This window comes from Neophocaena asiaeorientalis, unplaced genomic scaffold (genome assembly GCF_003031525.2).
Source record: "Neophocaena asiaeorientalis asiaeorientalis breed wild unplaced genomic scaffold, Neophocaena_asiaeorientalis_V1.1 scaffold37, whole genome shotgun sequence".
Lineage (NCBI taxonomy): Eukaryota > Metazoa > Chordata > Mammalia > Artiodactyla > Phocoenidae > Neophocaena > Neophocaena asiaeorientalis.
This window is the reverse complement of record NW_020174269.1, coordinates 2,615,528-2,638,428: the sequence shown is the minus strand read 5'-3', so window position 1 is coordinate 2,638,428 and position 22,901 is coordinate 2,615,528. Positions and strand designations below refer to the sequence as shown.

Below are 22,901 nucleotides of genomic sequence, written 5' to 3'. Positions count from 1 at the left end.
TGGCTGTGTTGGGTCTTCGTTGCTGCGCACGGGCTTTTCTCTAGTTGCGTCGAGCGGGGGCTACTCTTCGTTGAGGTGCACAGGCTTCTCATTGCAGTGGCTTCTCTTGTTGCAGAGCATGGGCTCTAGGCGCGTGGGCTTCAGTAGTTGCAGCACATGGGCTCGGTAGTTGTGGCTCGCGGGCTCTAGAGCGCAGGATCAGTAGTTGTGGCACATGGGCTTAGTTGCTCTGTGGCATGTGGAATCTTCCCAGACCAGGGCTCGAACCCGCGTCCCTTGCATTGGCAGGTGGATTCTTAACCACTGCGCCACCAGGGAAGTCCAAGTTGGCAGCTTTCAACTGTAAATTCTCTATATTAAAACCAAAAGGCTGCCTTCCCTTATTGGGTGACTTCTGATGTGCCAGCAAATCTGATCAGCCCTTTTTAAATTTTTCTCCGTTTGTTTGGCAGTGGAGGTAATTTCATAACAAAAGTGGAGGTAATTTCATAACAAAAAGATGAATAACGGGGTTTTTTGGAGCCATTATATTATCCTAAGACTCAGAAGGTGTATTTTGAACTAGGGATGGGAAGAGTGAGTGCCCACCCTACCTGGCAGTCTACAGCCAGAAAAAAAAGAAAATAAGAAGTCAAATACTTTAAAATCAACTTCTAAAGCAAAAGGTCTACATTTCTCTGGACAGCATTTAACTAATTAATTATTAACTCCCCATCACCTGCCAAGTTCTTCAGACTGATAATAACCTCACTCTTTACTTGGCAAACAACCATGTCACCTTAGCCGGGCACACGCTATGACTTTTGTACTTTATCTCATTTAATTCTCTGCACAGTCCGCTTGAGATAAGTACTGCTATCCCCCCTTTATAGGTGAGAAACCCGGTCTGGTTCCAGCTTTGCCAACCTCGGCCGCCTGAGTCAGTGTCTTCTGAGACAGAAGAGAGTTCCCTTTCGCCCTCCTCGCGGTATTCCTGGCCCCTTAAATCTCACCTCCCCGTGCACCAGGTGGCCCAGTGGCCAGCAGGGCGCGGGGTGCGGGGCCGGGGTGGCAGCGGCTTGGTGCCCTTTGGAGCGGGGGCGGGCCCAGTTGGTGGCCGGGCGGCGGCCAGGCCTGGTCGCTTCGCACTTTTGACCGGCCATGGAGCTGGAGCGGCCGGCGCCCGGCGAGGTGCACGTGAGCCAGGCCATCCAGCCCGCGCACGCCAACCTCCGCGGAGAGCTGAGCGCCGCTCAGCTGCTCAAGTGGATCGACGCTGCCGCCTGCCTGGCGGGTAGGGGTGCTGGAAGGGGAGGGTAGGATGGGGGAGACCCAGGGTGCCAGGAGTCTGGAGTGGAGGAGCCCTGAGTCGGGGCGGGGCCCAGTGTGTGTAGCGGAGGGGCGTGTCTGGGAACTGCGAAGCGGGCTGGGATGTGGGGATGCTGGGTGGCGGGGGTCCGGACGGCAGAGGTCGGGATGCTGTCACACCAGGACCCCTGATCGGTGAGGAGGGAGAAGGAAGGAGAGGAGGGTATTGACAGAGCTTTAAACCCCGTGCAGCTGGGAAGTAATGATTGAGATTGTTCATCCAACACTGGGAATGACCTAGACCAGTGGTTCTCAAACCTTTTAGTCTTAGGACTCCTTTACCCCATAAAATAAACGAGGACCCCGAGAGCTTTCGTGTTTGTTCTTTTATCCATATTTACCATATGTGAAATTTTAAAAAATAATTCACTTGAAAAGAACAAAAACCCATTACATATTTTTATTGTAAAATAACTATATTTTCAACAAGAACAAAAATGTACTTAGAGAAGTGGTATTGGTTTACATTTCTGCAAATCTCTTTAATGTCTAGTTTAATACATCACTCACCTCTTATATCTGCTTCTGAATTCAGTTTGTTGCCTTCCACACCGTCATGTAGTCTCTGTGAAGGACCTTTGCACCTGCTGTTATTTTTGCCTTTACACTCTTCTCTTGGCCCTTTCCATGCATTCCATCTCCACTAAATATCATTTATGCAGAGCAGTCTTTCCTAACTACCTGCTTTACATTTGCACCCTTTCATCACAACACCCTTTCCAAATTCCTCCACACCACTTAGCACAATCCGTAATTACTTTGTGTACATATATGTTCACCTTTTATTTCCTGCCTGGCCAATTAGCATGTAAACTGAAGCTTAGTAAGCACTTAATAAGTAAGCACTAAATAAAAACTTCCTGATTATATGGATGGGTAATTGGATGGATGGGTCCAGAACTTGGAATCTCATTTCTAAAAGGAAGCCAGGCTTTGCATAAGGCACTTAATAGACTCAGCAAATGTACATTTTAAGTAAAATATGTTAGGATAAAATATTAGAGCTGGAAGGAGCTTAAGATCGTGTATCCCAGGACTCTTATTTTATACAGGACAAAAGTAAAGCTCAGCTGATTACAAATTCCTGTTTTCTTCAATGAGTGTGCATAGAGTTTCTAATCCCCTGTGTGTTAACCACCCGCAAAATTCAGTCATATATCTGATGCCAATCTGTTTATTTTCTGTTTGTTGATAGGTCTGTTTGGTTTCTGTCTTAACAGTTTTTATCAGGATTTGAGGTCTGTTATAATAACAATAATGGAGACATGAATATAAAAGTAATTCACATGTATGAGAAACAAGTATAGAAATTATTCAGTTGCCATGCCTATTGCCATGGCAACTGAATTCATTATGTGAATATTGATGTGACTTTTAAAGTTACCTCACTTAGTGCTTCTGTCCTATAATGGAGAAACAATTGCCCTCCTGCAATTTTCATTAAGATTTCTATGGTTTTACACCTTTGGAAACTCGGATCACAGCAGGAGTCAATTGATAACCAATTACTGTGGACTTTAATAGTTATATTACTAATGATACAATATTGAAGAAACCTTTATGATAAAGTTGGTTTGGAAACACGGTTAATGTTAATCCTTGTAGGAAAACAAGGATTAGAATTAGCCACTGACCTTGTTAGAATTAGCCACCGGCCTCATCTGGAGACCAGAAGATACTGAAACAATATCTTTAATACTAAATATTATAAAAATTGTCAACCAAGAGCTTCAAGGCCCTGTGCATGGTTTATCCTCAGCCTTCCCCTCAGCCTTATCTTACCTACTCTCCTTCTTGCTTTTTGAATTTTTGCCACAAAACCCCCAGGACCTTTGTAGTCACTGTTCCTTCTGCCCAGCAAGCCCTTCCCTGCTCTCCTCCACAACACACATCTGTTTTACTCCTTCTCATCTTTCAGATCTCACTTCAAGCATCCTCTCCACAGGGAAACCTTCCCTGACATGCCACCTAGGTGTGGTTCCTCAGTTTACAGACCCTCACAAAATCCATGTTTCCTTCAGATCACCTAACTCATTTTGTTATTATGTATTCATTTAATTAATGTCTGGCTCCTCACTAGATTCCATGAGAATAGGGATAGTAGCTGTTTTATATTTCCAGCACCTTACAGAGAGGCTGGCATAGCACAAGTGTTCAATCAATATTAGTTAAAAGAAAGAATGAATGAAGCCACCGTCATTTTTATCAGTCATCATACCTGGACTATATCCACTTAGCTGTTCCTCAGCTTCTCTCAGTTTCCCCAGGAAATCAGAAATAGCTTTAGGGTTTCTCCGCTTTTACTGGCATACTGCATGAAGGGCAATCAAAACCAAGAACCAGAACAGACTGGTCCTGTTGAATTCATATCTGTCACACTTGTAAAAAGAAAATAAACACATGTAAAAATTGTGGCCCTGTGTTGGTTCCCCATATTTTAATTTTTCATTTTTAATTTAATGGCCCTTGAAAGTCTATAATGTAAAACATGGCAGTTGAGCTCCTGAATCCCATATTCAGCCAAGTACTTCTCTAGGGAGCATTCCTTGGTTGGTCTTTTCTTTTCTCAGAGTTCCTGTTGCTTCTGTAGTAAAAATAACTATTTAGAACAATGTATTTGATTTTTATAAGCCAAAATTGCCTCTTTTGTAAAATAGAACTAATAACAGTATCAACCTCATGTAATTGATATGCATACTTAGCTCAGTGCCAGGCCAATAATAAATCATAATTATTATGATTATGTTTCTTTGTGCTATATATACATAGAAGACACCCAATATATACAATAAAAATTTAGTCTTTTATTGGTTTTCGCACTTTAGTTATCATTTAAATCATTCAAAATTTGGTAACTCATGTTGGTGTACATGGTAACACTTTACCTATAAGAATAGTTTAATAAACTCAACATATCATTCCCTTATGTCAGGTGACCAGAATGAATGTCTATTACATACCCTTTAGTCAACACTTTATTGACTATGGCTAGATCTCTGTCACTGAGTAGACTCATTAAAAGACAGGACTGATAACAGCTCAGTGTCTGGAAATCAATGGGAATTTAACAAATGTTTGATATACTGAATTAAATTGAACCCAACTTTCTAGAGTCTAATACTTTTATGTTTCCTTCCTCTAATTGAACTTTAGAGCTGGGAAACCCATTTCCCCCCCTCCATCACTCACACACAGAGTTCTGCTATGGTTAGTTTTCTGGTAACTCAGTTTATGTTATCTGCATATTTGGAAGAATAGTTATTTCCAACTAGTAAAACCAGAATGTCCAGTTTTCTACAGAATTAGATCATAGGGAGGAATGCTTTAAATACTTGCTCTCTGGAGTATTTTCTCATATCACTTTACCTGGGACTATCAATATATATTGCAATTAAAGTAATCCACTACACACAAAGAATGCAAATTCAATATAATTCACTGTCTCTTTTTCATAATATGACAGCAGGAGTGAAGTCTCCAAAATTAAAATGGAGTTAAAATTTCTTTAAAAAGCTAATGCAGTCTGTTTGGGTTTTAACTGACTGTTCCTCAAAATGAAATTCTGGAAAAACCACATGTCAAGATTTTTCCCAAAGAGGAAAAATTCGGATACTTTTACATAAAGTAAAACCAACAATCAAAAAAGAAAAATCTCAACAAATTAAATGCAGACAGAGGGACTTCCCTGGTGGCGCAGTGGTTAAGAATCCGCTTGCCAATGCAGGGAACACGGGTTCAAGCCCTGGTCCAGGAAGATCCCACATGCCGCAGAGCAACTAAGCACATGCACCACAACTACTGAGCCTGCACTCTAGAGCCTGCAAGCCACAACTACTGAGCCCATGTGCCACTACTACTGAAGCCCATGCACCTAGAGCCTGTGCTCTTCAACAAGAGAAGCCACCACAATGAGAAGCCCGTGCACCGCAACGAAGAGTAGCCCCCGCTCGCTGCAACTAGAGAAAGCCCAAGGGCAGCAACGAAGACACAACACAGCTATAAATAAATAAATAAATAAATAAATAAATATTATAAATAAATAAATAAATGCAGGCAGGGAACATGGAAATAACTGGAGTACTTCCCTAATTTCTCTCATCCTACTCAATGCTTTTCTCCTCCAACATTATTAATGCATAGTGAATTTCATATGAATTTGGTAGTAATAAATAATAAATATTGATTAAATACTTACTATGTGCCCATCTCTATTTCTCTGATGCCCAGACAAGTTTCTCTCTGATTTGGGGTATGAACTTAAGGTCTTCCACACTGTTCAGTGCTTGCACTGGTTATGTGGTTTAAATATATTCAGCTACTGGTTATGTGGGATAATAGATACAGCTTTGATGCATTGTTTTTTTAAACGAAAGAAGGGTAGTACCTGACAAAATATTTAAATTTGACACCAACTTACTAAAGTTACTATCTGAATAGCTAGATATGCTGGGTATTGGTGCTGAATTTCAAATCAAAGACAGTGTAAGTTAAAACTTCGGAGAAAGTACAGTAATTTCCATGCAGCAGAAAAATAACTTATTGAGCAAAGGAACTGTTATCAATCCAGTTCATCCAGAAGTGTGGGCACAGTGATCCTATACTGCATAAGAGGATGAGTTACTAGAATAAATCCACTTGTTTTATTCCTTTTCCTGCATGCTGAAATATTTAAAAATAACTATTAATGCAGCCCATTTTTAACCTATTTTTTGAAGCTGAAAAACATGCTGGGGTTTCCTGTGTTACAGCCTCAGTGGATGACATACAATTTGAGGAGACAGCTAGGTAAGTGGCATTGCTTTATCACACCTTTCTCCTGGGTTTATTGGTTCATTTACAACATGTATTTGTGGCACCTAAGCATACTCATTTGGAGTCAGGGATCCAATTTGTTAATAAGTAACATTTGAACCAATGTAAATCAGTAAAACATAATAATAATTTCAGGACCTACTTTTAGTAAATACTATTAAGTGTAAATTTACAGCCCTGATTTTGTTGAGAAATAGCTCTCAGCATTAAATGCATTCTGGTATAAGGCATTGCAGGATTTCTAAAAGCTGGTTCTGAATGGCTCCTTCCTTTACTATTAATGATAATAAGTATCTCTATGATGGTGAATTTCATCATTAGGTTGTTGGGTAAACATTAATTCATCTGAGTAGAGGTGTTAAATTATGAAAAACATTTTATGTGTAGGAGTGTGTATATGTTTTACCATCTCTTATTATAGAAAATTTCAAGATACACAAATCTTTCAACCATATACAAAAGTAGAGAGAATACCACCATGTATCCCCAAGGACCCAACACCTAACTACAACAATAATCAACTCATAAATGCTGTTGTTTTATCAATACCCTTCCATACTCCCCCACATACCTGGATTATTTTGAAGCAAATCCCAGACATCATCTCTGAATATTTCAGTATATATTTCTAAAAGATCAGGGCTCTTTTAGAAAACATAACAACGTAACTGCAATACCATTAAGAAAAACTATCATTCCCAATGGTCTCAAAAAAAAATTTTTTTTTAATTTAAACAATTGGTCTATGGATTGAATCAGGATCCAATATGGCTGATATGACCTTTAACATAAAAATTTCCCTTTCTTCTTTTCTCTTGCAATTTGTTTTTTAAAGAAACCTGGTCATTTGTCCTATAGCATTTACCACATTTTGTATCCGCTCATTGTATACCTGTTTAACATGCTCACTGATGCAGGGTTGGTCATTATTTCTATGCCTTTTTGGTGGACAGAATTAGGAATTATTTTTTTTAAAGAGGTTACATTAATAACTGTAATAAACTAGGGTTATATGGTTTTACTTAATTTATCTGATTTTATGTTTGTATCTCTTTTTTTTCTTTTTGAATATCTTGATCCTAAAAGAACCATCCCAGACTAGAAACAGATGATCTTCTCTCTTCCTTTTTCTTATGTTATGTTTAGAAAAAGGAAGAAGATCATCTGTTTCTAGTCTGGGATGGTTCTCAAGGACCACGGGGTAGCTGCCACCTGTTTTCAAAACCCTAAGTAGTCTGTCCAGTGAGATGCCCACTTCATCTCTACAACCTCCAGCTTACATTTATCTATTTGGCACTTATTCATTTATATACAAACAAAATTAAGTTAAATAAAACGACATGCATAAAGAAGTTATATCTCCAAAGCTAACCCAAAAGAAATTTTTGGTAGGCATTAGAATCATAGATATGGAAAGACCTTTAGAACTCAACCCAATCATCTCTTTGTACTGATAAGAAACTGAAGCCTAAGGCCCAGAGCCAGCCAAAGGACAGAGGACACTTAGAGCCTGGATCTTCTTATGCTCTATCCAGTGCTTTCTCCAACCCACTTCTTCTATCTTTGTGATCAGCAACCTTTATTGAACATCTCCTAATGCTTGTTCTCATAGGCAGCTGCAGTGTCAGTGAAAGAGTCCTTGACATTCTAGAGACTTGTAGATATAGATAAAGGTCTATTGGGTCTATTGACTAAGCACAGATACTAGCTATGTGATTTTTCCTGAAGTAGAAAAAGTTGACATGTGTTTGTAACTCAACACAATTACAGATTACTGAAAATCCAAACTTATTTGGGAACAGATTAAAGCAGCATTATTAAATTTAGGAATGCCAACAGTATATTGCAATAAAACATCTGTTATATACTTTCCAATCCTAAATTCTGTAACTTAGACTTAACTAGTAATCTCATCATTAAAGTGTGGTTTGCCATTTGAACCATTTTGTGTTTGTGTTATCAGAAAGGATTTGTGGCCACTAAAATATATGGGACCTGCACCATTAAAAAAAGAAAATTGAAAACTACATATAGAAAGCCATACAATTTGTTTAAAAGCCATATTATTTTTTAAATATTTATTTATTTGGTTGCGTCGGGTCTTAGTTGCGGCAGGCGGGCTCCTTAGTTGTGGCATGCAAACTCTTGGTTGCAGCATGCATGTGGGATCTAGTTTCCAGACCAGAGATCGAACCCGGGCCCCCTGCATTGGGAGCACAGAGTCTTAACCACTGTGCCATCAGGGAAGTCCCATATTAGATATTTTTTTAATTCAAAATATATATTGAATATACCAAAAGTACTGCTCTAGGCTCAATAGAATATGTGAATGTTTATGACACAATGCTGAAGTGTGGCAGTCACTCAGTCTGGTAAGAAAGTCAGACAAATATGTAGTCATCAGAATAGAAAGTATGATAGGATGCATGCCTAGGGTGAGATATAAATTCTGTGCGGTAGAAAAAGGTACATTTTGACTGGAGAACCAATGAGAGTATCATGATGGAGGTAGTATTTAATGTGGGCCTTGAATGAGGTATAGATTTTCACTGGTGACTAGGAAAAGGACTTCACAAGATGAGGTACATACATGTAAGAGCCTAAGCATTGAGGTGGGAAGAAGTGGGGGGTGCTTAGGGAAAGCCTGGCGTGCAGAGATGATGCCCCAGCAGCAGTGTGGGGCTGGGTAACAGAAGACCTTGAATGCCATGCTATGAAGTTGATTTTACTTGGGATTTTAGCAGAATGAAAAGCAGAATGTCTCCTGCTTTTAAAGGAAGGGCAGAGTTCACAAAAGAGACAAAAACATGGCAAGGTGGACTTCCCTGGTTGTCCAGTGGTTAAGACTCAGTGCTTCCACTGCAGGGGGAACAGGATCGAGCCCTGGTCAGGGAAGTTACACATGCCGTATGGTGTGGCCAAAAAAAAAGTGGCAAGATGCTTCCCCTCCTCAGAGTCTGACAGGCAGAGGCAGAAGATTTTGGTAGTATATGAGTACAAAGTACTACAGTAGCTTTGAAGAGGGACTCTCTTCCTCATGTTATCACTGTAAATCTCTGCTAGAAACTTTACCAAACAGAGCTAGGAAATCTAGGAGGAACGAATTTAAGGAAAAGAGAAAATTGGTTTGGGTTTGCATGTGCTAAGTGTGGGGATTAAGTTAAATTAGGTAATGTGTGTGTAAGCAGCTATCACTCAGCCTAGAAGGGCCTCCATAACCATTAGCTGAATCTGCTGAGAGAAGTTTGAAAATATGGCTCTGTGTTTCAAGAATGAGGTTCGGGCTAAAGATTTAGATTTGAGAATCATCTCTATAAAGATGATAGGACTGTGGAAGAGAACAAGGTCTTCAGGAAGAGGCTGAAATGAAAAAAAACAAAGAACATAAATTTGGTAGATGGCTACCATTAAGGGATGGATTAAGAAAGGGAAATCAGTGAAGAAAACTGAGAATGAAGAGAGAACAGTATTTTGGAAGCCAAGGGAAGACAAGGTTTCCTGAAGAAAGAGGTTGATTGATGCTGTTAAATGAGAGAAGACCTTGGATTTAGCTGTTAGGAAGTGACTTCTGAGAGATCAGGAGTAAGATGTGGAAGCAACAGCTAGATTTGAGTGGCTGAGAAGTGAATGAGAGGTAAAACCCCCAAACTTCTGAACCTGACAAAATTGTAATCTTTTGAGACCCATCTCAGATGTTACCTCTTCTATGGCTCCTTCCTTGACTTTTCAAATTAGCCACTTCTGGGTGTTTTTGCAATACTTGACTCTTTCTTCCTTTTGAAAAATTTCATAGCATTGCACTTCATCTGTCTGCATCCTGGTGTCCCAAGTGAAGACTGGTCTCCTTGATGTCATCAACCTTGTCTTGTTAATCACTGTATCCTGAGGTCTTAGTTTAGTGCCAGGACTAGTTGTAACTTAGTAAACATTTGTTAAATGTATGAGCTGGAAAAAGAAAAAGATTATTTTAGGAAGTTTGAATATGGAGAAATATAATAGAGGAAAAGAGAAAAAAATGTTGTGATAGAATAAACTTGAGAGAAAGATTTTTAGCAAGGAAAAGCCTTGAACATTTTCACAGACTGATAAGGAGTCAAGGAGGGGGAAGAGATTGAGGGTACAAAAGAGGAAAGATCTGCCTAAGCCAGGCCATGGTGCAGGAGGAAAGGTAAGAGTAGGATGGGATCAAGGGCACGGGTAAAGAAAGAGGTCTGGAAGAGATCTATTTTTCTTCCCCTGAAACAGAAGATTGGGAAGAATAGTGAGAATGTAGTTCAACTTTGAAGTCAGGGAGAAAAATTGAGGAGGCTTATATTGGGTAGACCCTTAGGTGACTGAAGGGCCAGAACACAAAAGCTTTGAAACAACTAGGGTTACATGACCAGAGTCCCAGTAATAATGTGGAGTGAATGGATCATCTGGCAACATTGAGGGCTCCTGTAAACCTAGTGAAGGTATTCAGTTTGTTTGCTTGCTTGTATGTTTACCATTTATTTGTTAACCAACATTTAAAAATATCAATTGTATAAGTTAGCATGTGTGTTCGTTTTCTCTTAACCAAACAGCTGTGGTACAGTCAAGTATCTGTTGTAGATTTGGAAATCATTTTGCACACCATCTTTGCAAAGGCCGTTTTCTGTTAAAAAGAGGTAGTCAGCTAACTCTTGTGTGGTTTACAATAATCAGTATCTATTTTTAGTGCTGTCTTGTTATGTTATTGAGTTTCTCATGCATGAACATTATCAGCATAAGGTGGAACTGTTCTATGGCACACACATTTAAGTGAATCTTCAAGTCTGAAATGAGATGTGCTAGAATTACTGTTTTTTTTTTTTTTAACTAGAGTTGGACAAGTTATAACCATCAAAGCGAAAGTTACTAGAGCGTTCAGCACAAGCATGGAGGTAAGAGGCTCCCTTTTCTTCCTTCTGCCTGTTGGTGCTCATTTCTTCATTGTTTACAGAGGAGAGAGGAGGAGGCCTGGAATAACTTGGAGTTCATGTGATTCTGAATTTCAGAAGGCCCTTGAATCTGTAGTCAGGCTCACAGGTAAATAATAAGCCTGTGTTTCCCTGCTACTAAAATTAAATGTGATGCAATGAACTATTTTTACATAAAAGGATATACACAAAGTAAACATACAAGGGAGGGCACTCCCTTGGTTCTTTGCCAGGTATAGGTTTTATTTCTTAATTATTTGCACCTATAATGAAAACTAGCCCCACGATTAACTAGTTTTTGAAAGGCAGAGTAATTGGAGCAAGAAGGGAAGCTTAGATTTTTCTTCTTTGCCTACCTGGTTTTCTTTTCTTTATTATAGCTATGAATACAAAATTCTTGGGAGCTTTTGAAGTCTCTATCCAGGTTAAAATAGCAGGAAAGGAGTTCATGGATCCCATGTTGCAACTTGTAGTTTGCTCAGTAGCAGTCCCTTTGATCTCTGGGCACAAAAGACATGTAGGGACTTACATTTGTTTCTTAGGGATTCTATGACAAAGTTTCACAGATTAGGTGCCTTAAACAACAGAAATTTATTGTCTCACTGTTCTGGAGGCTAGCAGTCCTAAATCAAGGTGTCAGTAGGGTTGGTTCCTTCCAAGGCCTATGGGAGAGAATCTGCCCCCATCCTCCCTCCTAACCTCTGGTGGTTTGCCAGTGGTTTGCTTCACCCCGATCTCAGCCTTCATCTGCACATGGTGTTCTCCCTGTGTGTGTGTATGTGTCCAAATTTTCCTATTAAAAAAATTTTTTTTAACATTTTTATTGGAGTATAATTGCTTTACTATGGTGTGTTTCTGCTTTATAACAAAGTCAATCAGCTATACATATATATATACATCCCCATATGTCCTCCCTCTTGCATCTCCCTCCCACCATCCCTATCCCATCCCTCTAGGTGGACACAAAGCACTGAGCTGATCTCCCTGTGCTATGTGGTTACTTCCCACTAGCTATCTATTTTACTTTTGGTAGTGTATATATGTCGATGTCACTCTCTCACTGCGTCCCAGCTTACCCTACCCCCTCCTCAGGTGCTCAAGTCCATTCTCTATGTCTGCGTCTTTATTCCTGTCCTGCCCCTAGGTTCTTCAGACCCAATTTTTTTTTTTTTAGATTCCATATATATGTGTTAGCATACAGTATTTGTTTTTCTCTTTCTGATGTACTTCACTCTGTATGACAGTCTCTAAGGTCCATCCACCTCACTACAAATAACTCAATTTCATTTCTTTATATGGCTAATATTCCATTGTATATATGTGCCACATCTTCTATATCTGTTCATCAATAGGTGGACAGTTAGGTTGCTTCCATGTCCTGGCTATTGGAAATAGAGCTGCAATAAACATTGGGGTACATGACTCTTTTTGAATTATGGTTTTCTCAGGGTATATGCCCAGTAGTGGGATTGGTAGGTCATATGGTTGTTCTATTTTTAGTTTTTTAAGGACCCTCCATACTGTTCTCCATCGTAGCTGTATCAATATACATTCCCACCAACAGTGCAAGAGGGTTCCCTTTTCTCCACACCCTCTCCAGCATTTATTGTTTGTAGATTTTTTGATGATGGCCATTCTGACAGGTGTGAGGTGATAACTCATTATAGTTTTGATTTGCATTTCTCTAAGGATTAGTGATGTTGAGCATCCTTTCATGTGTTTGTTGGCAATCTGTATATCTTCTTTGGAGAAATGTCTATTTAGGTCTTCTGCCCATTCTTGGATTGGGTTGTTTTTTTGATATTGAGCTGCATATGCTGTCTATAAGAGACCCACCTCAGACCTAGGGACACATACAGACTGAAAGTAAGGGGATGGAAAAAGATATTCCATGCAAATGGAAATCAAAAGAAAGCTGGTGTAGCAATTCTCATATCAGAAAAAATAGACTTTAAAATAAAGACCATTACAAGAGACAAAGAAGGACACTACATAATGATCAAGAGATCAATCCAAGAAGAAGATATAACAATCGTAAATATTTATGCACCCAAAAAAGGAGCACCTCAATACATAAGGCAAAAGCTAACAGCCATAAAAGGGGAAATCAACAGTAACACAATAATAGTAAGGGATTTTAACACCCCACTTTCACCAATGGACAGATCATCCAAAATGAAAATAAATAAGGAAACACAAGCTTTAAATGACACATTACACAAGATGACTTAATTGATATTTATAGGACATTCCCTCCAAAAACATCAGATTACACTTTCTTCTCAAGTGCCCTTGGAACATTCTCCAGGATAGACCATATCTTGGGTCACTAGTCAAGCCTTGGTAAATTTAAGAAAATTGAAATTGTATCAAGTAACTTTTCTGATCACAATGCTATGAGACTAGATATCAATTACAGGAAAAAAATCTGTAAAAAATACAAACACATGGAGGCTAAACAATATGCTACTGAATAAGCAAGAGATCACTGAAGAAATCAAAGAGGAAATCAAAAAATACCTAGGAGCAAATGACAACGAAAACATGACAACCCAAAACCTATGGGATGTAGCAAAAGCAGTTCTAAGAGAGAAGTTTATAGCAATACAATCCTACCTCAAGAAACAAGAAACATCTCAAATAAACAACCTAACTTTACACCTAAAGCAATTAGAGAAAGAAGAACAAAAAAACCCAAAGTTAGAAAAAGGAAAGAAATCATACGATTAGATCAGAAATAAATGAGAAAGAAATGAAGGAAACGATAGGCAAAGATCAATAAAACTAAGAGGTTTCTTTGAGAAGATAAACAAAATTGATAAACCATTAGCCAAACTCATCAAGAAAAAAAGGGAGCAGACTGAAATCAGTAGAATAAAAATGAAAAAGGAGAAGTAACAACTGACACTGCAGAAATACAAAGGATCATAAGAGATTACTACAAGCAACTATATGCCAATAAAATGGACAACCTGGAAGAAATGGGCAAATTCTTAGAAATGCACAACTTCCTGAGACTGAACCAGGAAGAAATAGAAAATACAAACAGGCCAATCACAAGAACTGAAATTGAGACTGTGATTAAAAATCTTCCAACAAACAAAACCCCAGGACCAGATGGCTTCACAGGTGAATTCTGTCAAACATTTAGAGAAGAGCTAATACCTATCCTTCTCAATGCAATCTACAGATTCAATGCAATCCCTATCAAACTACCAATGGCATTTGTCACAGAACTAGAACAAAAAATTTCACAGTTTGTATGGAAACAAAAAATACCCCAAATAGCCAAAGCAATCTTGAGGAAAAAAGTGGAGCTGGAGGAATCAGGCTCCCTGACTCCATTGTAGGATTAATCTCCAAAATATACAAGCAGCTCATGCAGCTCAATGTCAAAAAAACAACCCAATCCAAGAATGGGCAGAAGACCTAAATAGACATTTCTTGTTCTTTCAGGTCTTGTTTTTGTATCCATTCAGCCAGTCTATGTCTTTTGGTTGGAGCATTTAATCCATTTACATTTGAGGTAATTATTGATACGTATGTTCCTATTACCATTTTCTTAATTGTTTTGGGTTTGTTATTGTAAGTCTTTTCTTTCTCTTGTGTTTCCTGCCTAGAGAAGTTCCTTTAGCATTTTTTGTAGAGTTGGTTTGGTGGTGCTGTATTCTCTTAGGTTTTGCTTGTCTGTAAAGGTTTTAATTTCTCTGTTGAATCTGAATGAGATCCTTGCTGGGTAGAGTAATCTTGGTTATAGGTTTTTCCCTTTCATCACTTTAAATATGTCCTGCCACTCCCTTCTGGCTTGCAGTTTCTGCTGAAAAATCAGTTGTTAACCTTATGGGGATTCCCTTGTATGTTAATTGTTGCTTTTCCCTTGCTGCTTTTAATATTTTTTCTTTGTATTTAATTTTTGATAGTTTGATTAATATGTGTCTTGGTATGTTTCTCCTTGGATTTATCCTGTATGGGACTCTCTGCATTTCCTGGACATGATTATTTCCTTACCCATAGTAGGGAAATTTTCAACTATAATTTCTTCAAATATTTTCCCAGTCCCTTTTTATCCCCTCTTCTTATTCTGAGAACCCTATCATTCGAATGTTGGTGTGTTTATTGTTGTCCCAGAGGTCTCTGAGATTGTCCTCAATTCTTTTTTTTTTTTTTTTTTTTTTTTTTTTTTTTTTTTTTTTTACATTTTTCCCTTTTTTTTTTTTTTGCTTTATTCTGCTCTGTAGCAATTTCCACTATTTTATCTTCTAGGTCACTTATCTGTTCTTCTATTATTCTGCTATTAATTCCTTCTGGAGAATTTTTTTTTTTTTATGGTATGCGGGCCTCTCACTGTTGTGGCCTCTCCTGTTGTGGAGCACAGGCTCCAGATGCACAGGCTCAGCAGCCATGGCTCATAGGCTCAGCTGCTTTGCGGCATGTGGGATCCTCCCGGACTGGGGCACAAACTCGTGTCCCCTGCATCGGCAGGCGGACTCTCAACCACTGCACCACCAGGGAAGTCCCTTCTAGAAAATTTTTAATTTCATTTATTGTGCTGTTCATCATTGTTTGCTCTTTAGTTCTTCTAGATCCTTGTTAAATGTTTCTTGTATATTCTCCATTCTTATTTCCAAGATTTTGGATCATCTTTACTATCATTACTCTGAATTCTTTTTCAGGTAGACTGCCTATTTCCTCTCCATTTGTTTGGTCTGGTAGGTTTTTACCTTGCTGCTTCATATGCCGTGTATTTCTCTGTCTTCTCATTTTGCTTAACTTACTGTGTTTGGGGTCTCCGTTTCACAGCCTGCAGGTTCATAGTTCCCATTGTTTTTGGTGTCTGCTCCTAGTGGGTAAGCATGGTTCAGTGGGTTGTGTAGGCTTCCTGGTAGAGGGGACTGGTGCCTGCGTTCTGGTGGATGATGCTGGATCTTGTCTTTCTGGTGGGCAGGACCAGGCCCGGTGGTGTGTTTTGGGGTGTCTGTGAACTTATTATGATTTTAAGCAGCCTCTCTGCTAATGGGTGTGTCTGTGTTCCTGTCTTTCTAGTTGTTTGGCATAGAGTGTCCACCACTGTAGCCTGCTGGTCGTTGAGTGGAGCTGGGTCTTAGCTTTGAGATGGAGATCTCTGGGAGAGTTTTTGTCATTTGATATTATGTGGGGCTTGGAGGTGTCTGGTGGACCAATGTCCTGAACTCGGCTCTCCCGCCTGAGGTCTGACACCCAGCCAGAGCACCAAGACCCTGTCAGCCACACGTCTCAGAAAAAAAAGGGAGAAAGGAAGGAAGGAAGGAAGGAAGAGATGGAGTGAGGGAAGGAGGAAGAGAGAAAAAAAGAATAAAATATGTTATTAAAAATAAAAAAATAATTTAAAAAAGAGAGAAAGAAAGAAGAGAGTAACCAAACCAAAAAAGTTGATTATAGCACTAAAAACTATAGTTACAAGCAAACAAACAAAATGGACAGTCAGAACCCTAGGACAAATGGCAAAAGCAAAGCTATACAGACAAATCACAAAAAGAAGCATACACATACACACTCACAAAAAGAGAAAAAGGATAAAAATTAGGGCTTCCCTGGTGGCACAGTGGTTGAGAGTCCGCCTGCCGACGCAGGAGAGGCAGGTTTGCGCCCCAGTCCGCGAATATTCCACATGCCGTGGAGCAGCTGGGCCCGTGAGCCATGGCCGCTGAGCCTGCACGTCCGGAGCCTGTGGTCTTCAACAGGAGAGGCCACAACAGTGAGAGGCCCGCATACCACAAAAAAAAAATTAAAGAAGAGAGCAACCAAATCAATAAAGAAATCTACCAATGAGAATAAGCTCTAAATACTAAACTACGATAAACATAAAACCAGAAACAAATTATTTGGAGAAAGCACACTCCAAATCTACAGCTGCTCCCAAAGTCCATCACCTCAATTTTGGGATGATTTGTTATCTATTCAGGTATTCCACAGATGCAGGGTACATCAAGTTGATTGTGGAGGTTTAATTCGCTGCTCCTGAGGCTGCTGGGAGAAATTTCCCTTTCTCTTCTTTGTTCGCACAGCTCCTGGGGTTCAGCTTTGGATTTGGCCCCGCCTCTGCGTGTAAGTTTCCTGAGGGCATCTGTTCCCTATCCAGACAGGACAGGGTTAAAGGAGCGGCTGATTACGGGGCTCTGGCTCACTCATGCTGGGGGTAGGTGGGGTATGGAAGGTGGGGCGAGCCTGCAGCAGCAGTGACCAGTGTGACGTTGCAATAACCTGAAGTGTGCCGTGTGTTCTCCCGGGGAAGTTGTCCGTGGATCATAGGACCCTGGCAGTGGCGGGCTGCACAGGCTCCCAGGAGGGGAGGTATGGATAGTGACCTGTGCTTGCACACAGGCTCTTAGGTGGCTGCAGCAGCAGCCTTAGCATTTCATGCCCATCCCTGGTGTCTGCGCTGATAGCCACGGCTCACGCCCAACTCTGGAGCTCATTTAGGCGGTGCTCTGAATTCCCTCTCCTCACACACCCCTAAACAATGGTCTCTTACCTCTTAGGCAGGTCCAGACTTTTTCTTGGACTCCCTCCCAGCTAGCTGTGGCGCACTAGCCCCCTCCAGGCTGTGTTCATGCAGCCAACCCCAGTCCTCTCCCTGGGATGTGACCTCCAAAGCCCAGCCTCAGCTCCCAGCCCCCGCCCGCCCCGGCGGGTGAGCAGACGAGTCTTTTGGCCTGGTGAGTGCTGGTCAGCACCGATCTTCTGTGTGGGAATCTCTCCGCTTTGCCCTCTGCACCCCTGTTGCTGAGCTCTCCTCCGTGGTTCCAAAGCTTCCCCCCCACCCCCCACCCCTGTCCCTGCCCGTGAACGGGCTTCCTAGTGTGTGGAAGTTTTTCCTCCTACAGCTCCCTCCCCAAAGTGCAGGTCAGGTCCCTATTCTTTTGTCTGTTTTTCCTTTTTTCTTTTGCCCTTCGCAGGTACCTGAGGAGTTTCTTGCCTTTTGGGAAGTCAGAGATCTTCTGCCAGCATTCAGTAGGTGTTCTTTAGGAGTTGTTCCACATGTAGATGTAATTTTGATGTATTTGTGGGGAGGAAGGTGATCTCCATGTCTTACTCCTCTGCCATCTTGAAGGCACCCACCCCAAATTTTCCCTTTTTATAAGGACATCAGTCATATTGGATTAGGGGTCCATCCTACTCCAGAGGGATCTCATCTCAACTAATTACACCCTATTTTCAAATAAGGTCACATTCTGAGGTACCAGATTTGGTGAGGGACACAAATCAACCCATAAAAGAACTATTTTGGCAATAACCACACCTATGGTGATGGCTTTACCCTGATTTAGTCACTTTCTCCCAGTATGTTTATAAATAGAATAGAAAAAAACTTGAAGAAATCAGAAAGGTAATAAAAACTTGTGGATAAAATGAGCTCTGTCAGAGACAGTTTATGATGGTGCTTTTGGATCCTGATTTCTCAGCTATGGGGTTCTTGAGCTTTGCCTCACAGTAGCCTCTGGGTCTAGCCTTTCCCCTGAGAGACAGCACTCTCCTTTATATTCAGCCCATACACAGATGAAAGTTCCCTTTCTTTTCTCCTTTCTTCCTATTCCCTGATAGCAGCTAGAATTTCCAGAGGAAGTTTGACTAAAAGCTACAAAAAGAACCCGGTGAGTTTGAAAGCACAGATTTCTTATCTTAAGAAAAATAAATGCTAGCCCCATCTAGGGCTAATTTAGTCCCTCTACTAAGTTGTGGTCTTCTATGGCCTCTATGAATGTGTTGTGTATTCACTGAGGTCTGGCTGGAGGGAACACCAGATTCCTAGCGCTGTATGAGCTCTTGGAACTGTTTACCTTACAATAACTGTTTCTTCCTCAGAAGCTGTTCTTTTCTGGCTTTGTCGGATTTCACCCTACACATGCTCAGACTGGTATCAACCCGAACACTCAACAGGAACAATATGCACATACCTGGAATTCTTTCCTTTTGTAGCTCCCTCCTTTCTGGGATAATCTCAGCTGCCTTGATCTCCTTGATTTCTGGTTCTTCAATTCTGCAAGTTTCCATTTCCCCTCCTTGGTCATAGTCTGGGAATTATGTGCAGGCTGAGAACCCAGGAAATGCAAGTGCTCCCTTCATTTATCTCCCTTTCCTTGGAGATCACAGGTCTGTGTTGTCTGTTGTCCTATGTGTGAAAATAGTTGCTTCCTATACTTGGTCTAATTTTCCAGTTGTTTTCATAGGACGTAATTCCAATCTGACCCACTCTGTAATGACACAAAGTGAAATTCTCCCTGGCATATGTTTTCGAGACATTTGGCCATTGTACATAACTAAATTAACTGTTCTAATAGAAGACAATGTTTGGAACTTGTTTTAACTCTCCAGAATTGTAACTTTGTTTTTACTATTAGTTGTCTATTCTATTTTTCATTTGCCTATTTTTCTGAAAGTAGAAAGCTATGTGGGGTTGAGAGTTGTTGGGAGTTGAAAATGGATGGTTTAAATTTGGTTAATCACCATCTAGTTAACTTATGTTTACCATGCAAATACTAATTTGGTTTCATAAGTTAAGTGAATCACCAATTGATGATTATTTTTGTGTGTGATGTACTTGGCGAAGATGTAGAAATAGATATTAATCATTGATAACACAGTGCTGAACTAAGATGCCCGAGGTTGCCCACTATTTCAAGAAGGTAGTATTATTTCTCTGGGCTATGTTCCCGAGTTTACCTACACTTCTGCAGTGTGTGATCATGAAACCAGAGCTTCAGAGTTCTTCACATGGGGAAATCCAGTCCACTGTGGTGTCACCATAAAATGTCTCAACTACTTTCTTGCTATTCCTGAAAAATAAAACTCCTGAAAGAGAAAACAAAGCTGCAAATAACATGACTGCAAATAACATTCTGTCCATGTCATCTTGGTTATAAAACTCAGACTAAAGATTTAAAAAAAAGTTATGGTGCATCTCTCTGATGGGCTATAAGGAATTCATTAATATCTTGTTTTCAAAAGCACATTTAGTAATAGTGGGATTAGAAAATACTTATCATATAAATGCCAAAAAATTTCGTTTTAAAATTGTAAATACAGTATAATAATCTTTTGTGTGTGTGTGTATACACACATACAGACACAACTATATACATATAGATACATTTCATACATATGTATATATATAAAACTGGAAGAAATTTTATATAAAGGTTAGTAACTATTAATCTGAGTGATGGAATTACTGATAATATTTACTCTTGATTGTCAGATTCCATCTTTATCATTTATCTATTTTTATACTTACCAAATTTTTCATGGTAAATATATATTTTTCTATAATCAGAAAAAAATATTTTTCCAATTTTATAGAAAATCATTGAGAGGACAGTATTGGTTAAAAGTAAATTGAAATGCTGGTTTTATTCAAAAAACAAAACAATGGTGAAGTGCATAAATGAATTTTGAATGCTGCAGTCTCATCTGTTGTCTAGATGGCTGAAAAGTTTTGAATTTATTTTTCTTTCCTTTTTAGATCAGCATCAAGGTCACAGTACAGGACATGTTCACTGGCATTGAGAAACTTGTTAGTGTGGCTTTCTCTACGTTTGTAGCCAAACCAGTTGGAAAAGAAAAGGTAAATTTCTTTGTGAAGAGTATCTAGCATGTAATTCAGGGACATATCAACAGAAGTATAAGCATCAGAATTATTATGGAATAAGGGACATTTCTTTTCACCGTGAGATATACTTTCCCAAGATTTGTTACTCACCAATACTTATCGTAATTTTCACCAATATTTATGTGGTAATATCATAGTATTAACTGCTTAGAGAAAATGAGAGATGTAGCCAGTTCGTGAAAGAGAAAAAAACGTGTTTTAAATGATCTGAAGGTCATGTCTGTTTCCCCACAATATTGCTTGCTGGTTTAGTTCTTTTCTTTTGTGGTTATATAACTCAAAATTGAGTTAAAATATTTTTTTAAAGCAAGTGCATTTTAGCTAGCAGTTGTGTCTTATGGTCCAATCACTTTTTCATACCTAAAGGAATAATGTCAAAGTTGCTGAGTTATTGAAGTTTAAACATAAGCTGCAGGGCATATATAGGGTAAAAACACCCTTAAAAGAAATATGTTGGCCTCATGTGGGTGCCCAGTGGGCTTGCCTTGCTTTGGCCCAGAGCAGCATGTCCCTTGTCTGCTGCGGACTTACTCATAATTTCTTGGCTTTTCTTTTTAGGGTCAGAGTGCCTAGGGGAGGATCTGCATTTAGTCTAAGCGTTATTTTTTTTAACATTTTATTTATTTAGTTAGTTTATACAGCAAGTTCTCATTAGTTGTTCAGTTTACATTCCCACCAACAGTGCAAGAGGGTTCCCTTTCCTCCATGCCCTCTCCAGCATTTGTTCTTTGTAGATTTTCTGATGATGCCCATTCTAACTGGTGTGAGGTGATACCTCATTGTAGTTTTGATTTGCAATTCCTCTAAGAATTAGTAATGTTGAGCAGCTTTACATGTGCTTCCTGGCCATCTGTATGTCTTCTTTGGAGAAAAGTCTATTTAGGTGTTCTGCCCACTTTGGGATTGGGCTGTTTGTTTTTTTAATATTGAGCTGCATGAGCTATTTATATATTTTGGAGATTTATCCTTTGTCTGTTGATACGTTTGCAAATATTTTCTCCCATTCTGAGTGTTGTCTTTTTGTCTTGTTTGTAGTTTCCTTTGCTGTGCAAAAGTGTTTAAGTTTCATTAGGTCCCATTTGTTTACTTTTGTTTTTATTTCCATTACTCTAGGAGGTGAGTCAAAAAAGATGTTGCTGTGATTTATGGCAAAGAGTGTTCTTCTATGTTTTCCTCTAAGAATTTTATAGTGTCTGGTCTTACATTTAGGTCTTTAATCCATTTTGAGTTTATTTTTGTGTATGGTGTTAGGGAGTGTTCTAATTTCATTGTTTTACATGCAGCTGTTCAGTTTTCCAATCACCACTTATTGAAGAGACTGTTTTTTTCTCCACTGTATATCCTTGCTGCCTTTGTCATAGATTAGTTGACAACAGGTGCATGGGTTTATCTCTGGGATTTCTATCCTGTTCCATTGAACTATATTTCTGTTTTTGTGCCAGTACCATATTGTCTTGATTACTGTAGCTTTGTAGTATAGTCTGAAGTCAGGGAGTCTGATTCATCCAGCTCTGTGTTTTTCCCTCAAGATTGCTTTGGCTATTCAGGATCTTTTGTGTCTCCATAGAAATTTTAAGATTTTTTGTTCTAGTTCTGTAATAAATATCATTGGTAATTTGATATGGATTGCATTGAATCTCTGGATTGCTTTGGGTAGTATAGTCATTTTCACAATATTGATTCTTCCAATCCAAGAACATGGTATATCTCTCCATCTGTTTGTGAAATCTTTGATTTCTTTCATCAGTGCCTTCTAGTTTTCTGCATACAGGTCTTTTACCTCCTTAGGTAGGTTTATTCCTAAGTATTTTATTCTTTTTGTTGCAATGGTGAATAGGATTGTTTCCTTAATTTCTCTTTCTGAACTTTGTTAGTGTATAGGAATGCAAGAGATTTCTGTGCGTTAATTTTGTATCCTGAAACTTTACCAAATTCATTGATTAGTTCTAGTTGCTTTCTGGTGTCATCTTTAGGATTATCTATGTATAGTATCATGTGATCTGCAAACAGTAACAGTTTTACTTCTTCTTTTCCAATTTGTATTCCTTTCCTGTTTTTCCTCTCTGATTGCCCTGGCTAGGACTTCCAAAACTGTGTTGAATAATAGTGGTGAGAGTGTACATACTTGTATTGTTCCTGGTCTTAGATGAAATGCT

At 39.3% G+C, this 22,901-nt stretch overlaps 1 protein-coding gene across 1 annotated transcript in view; it reads left to right on the top strand.

Moving 5' to 3' along the window:
- The first annotated feature begins 1,020 nt into the window (after positions 1 to 1,020).
- Positions 1,021 to 22,901, top strand: part of ACOT12 (acyl-CoA thioesterase 12) — a 44,981-nt gene continuing 23,100 nt past the window's right edge. The window contains exons 1-4 of the mRNA XM_024755691.1: positions 1,021 to 1,273; positions 6,063 to 6,132; positions 11,003 to 11,063; positions 20,599 to 20,700. Coding sequence (XP_024611459.1) covers positions 1,141 to 1,273; positions 6,063 to 6,132; positions 11,003 to 11,063; positions 20,599 to 20,700 — 366 coding nt within the window. The 5' untranslated portion in view covers positions 1,021 to 1,140. The remainder of the gene's footprint in view (positions 1,274 to 6,062; positions 6,133 to 11,002; positions 11,064 to 20,598; positions 20,701 to 22,901) is intronic.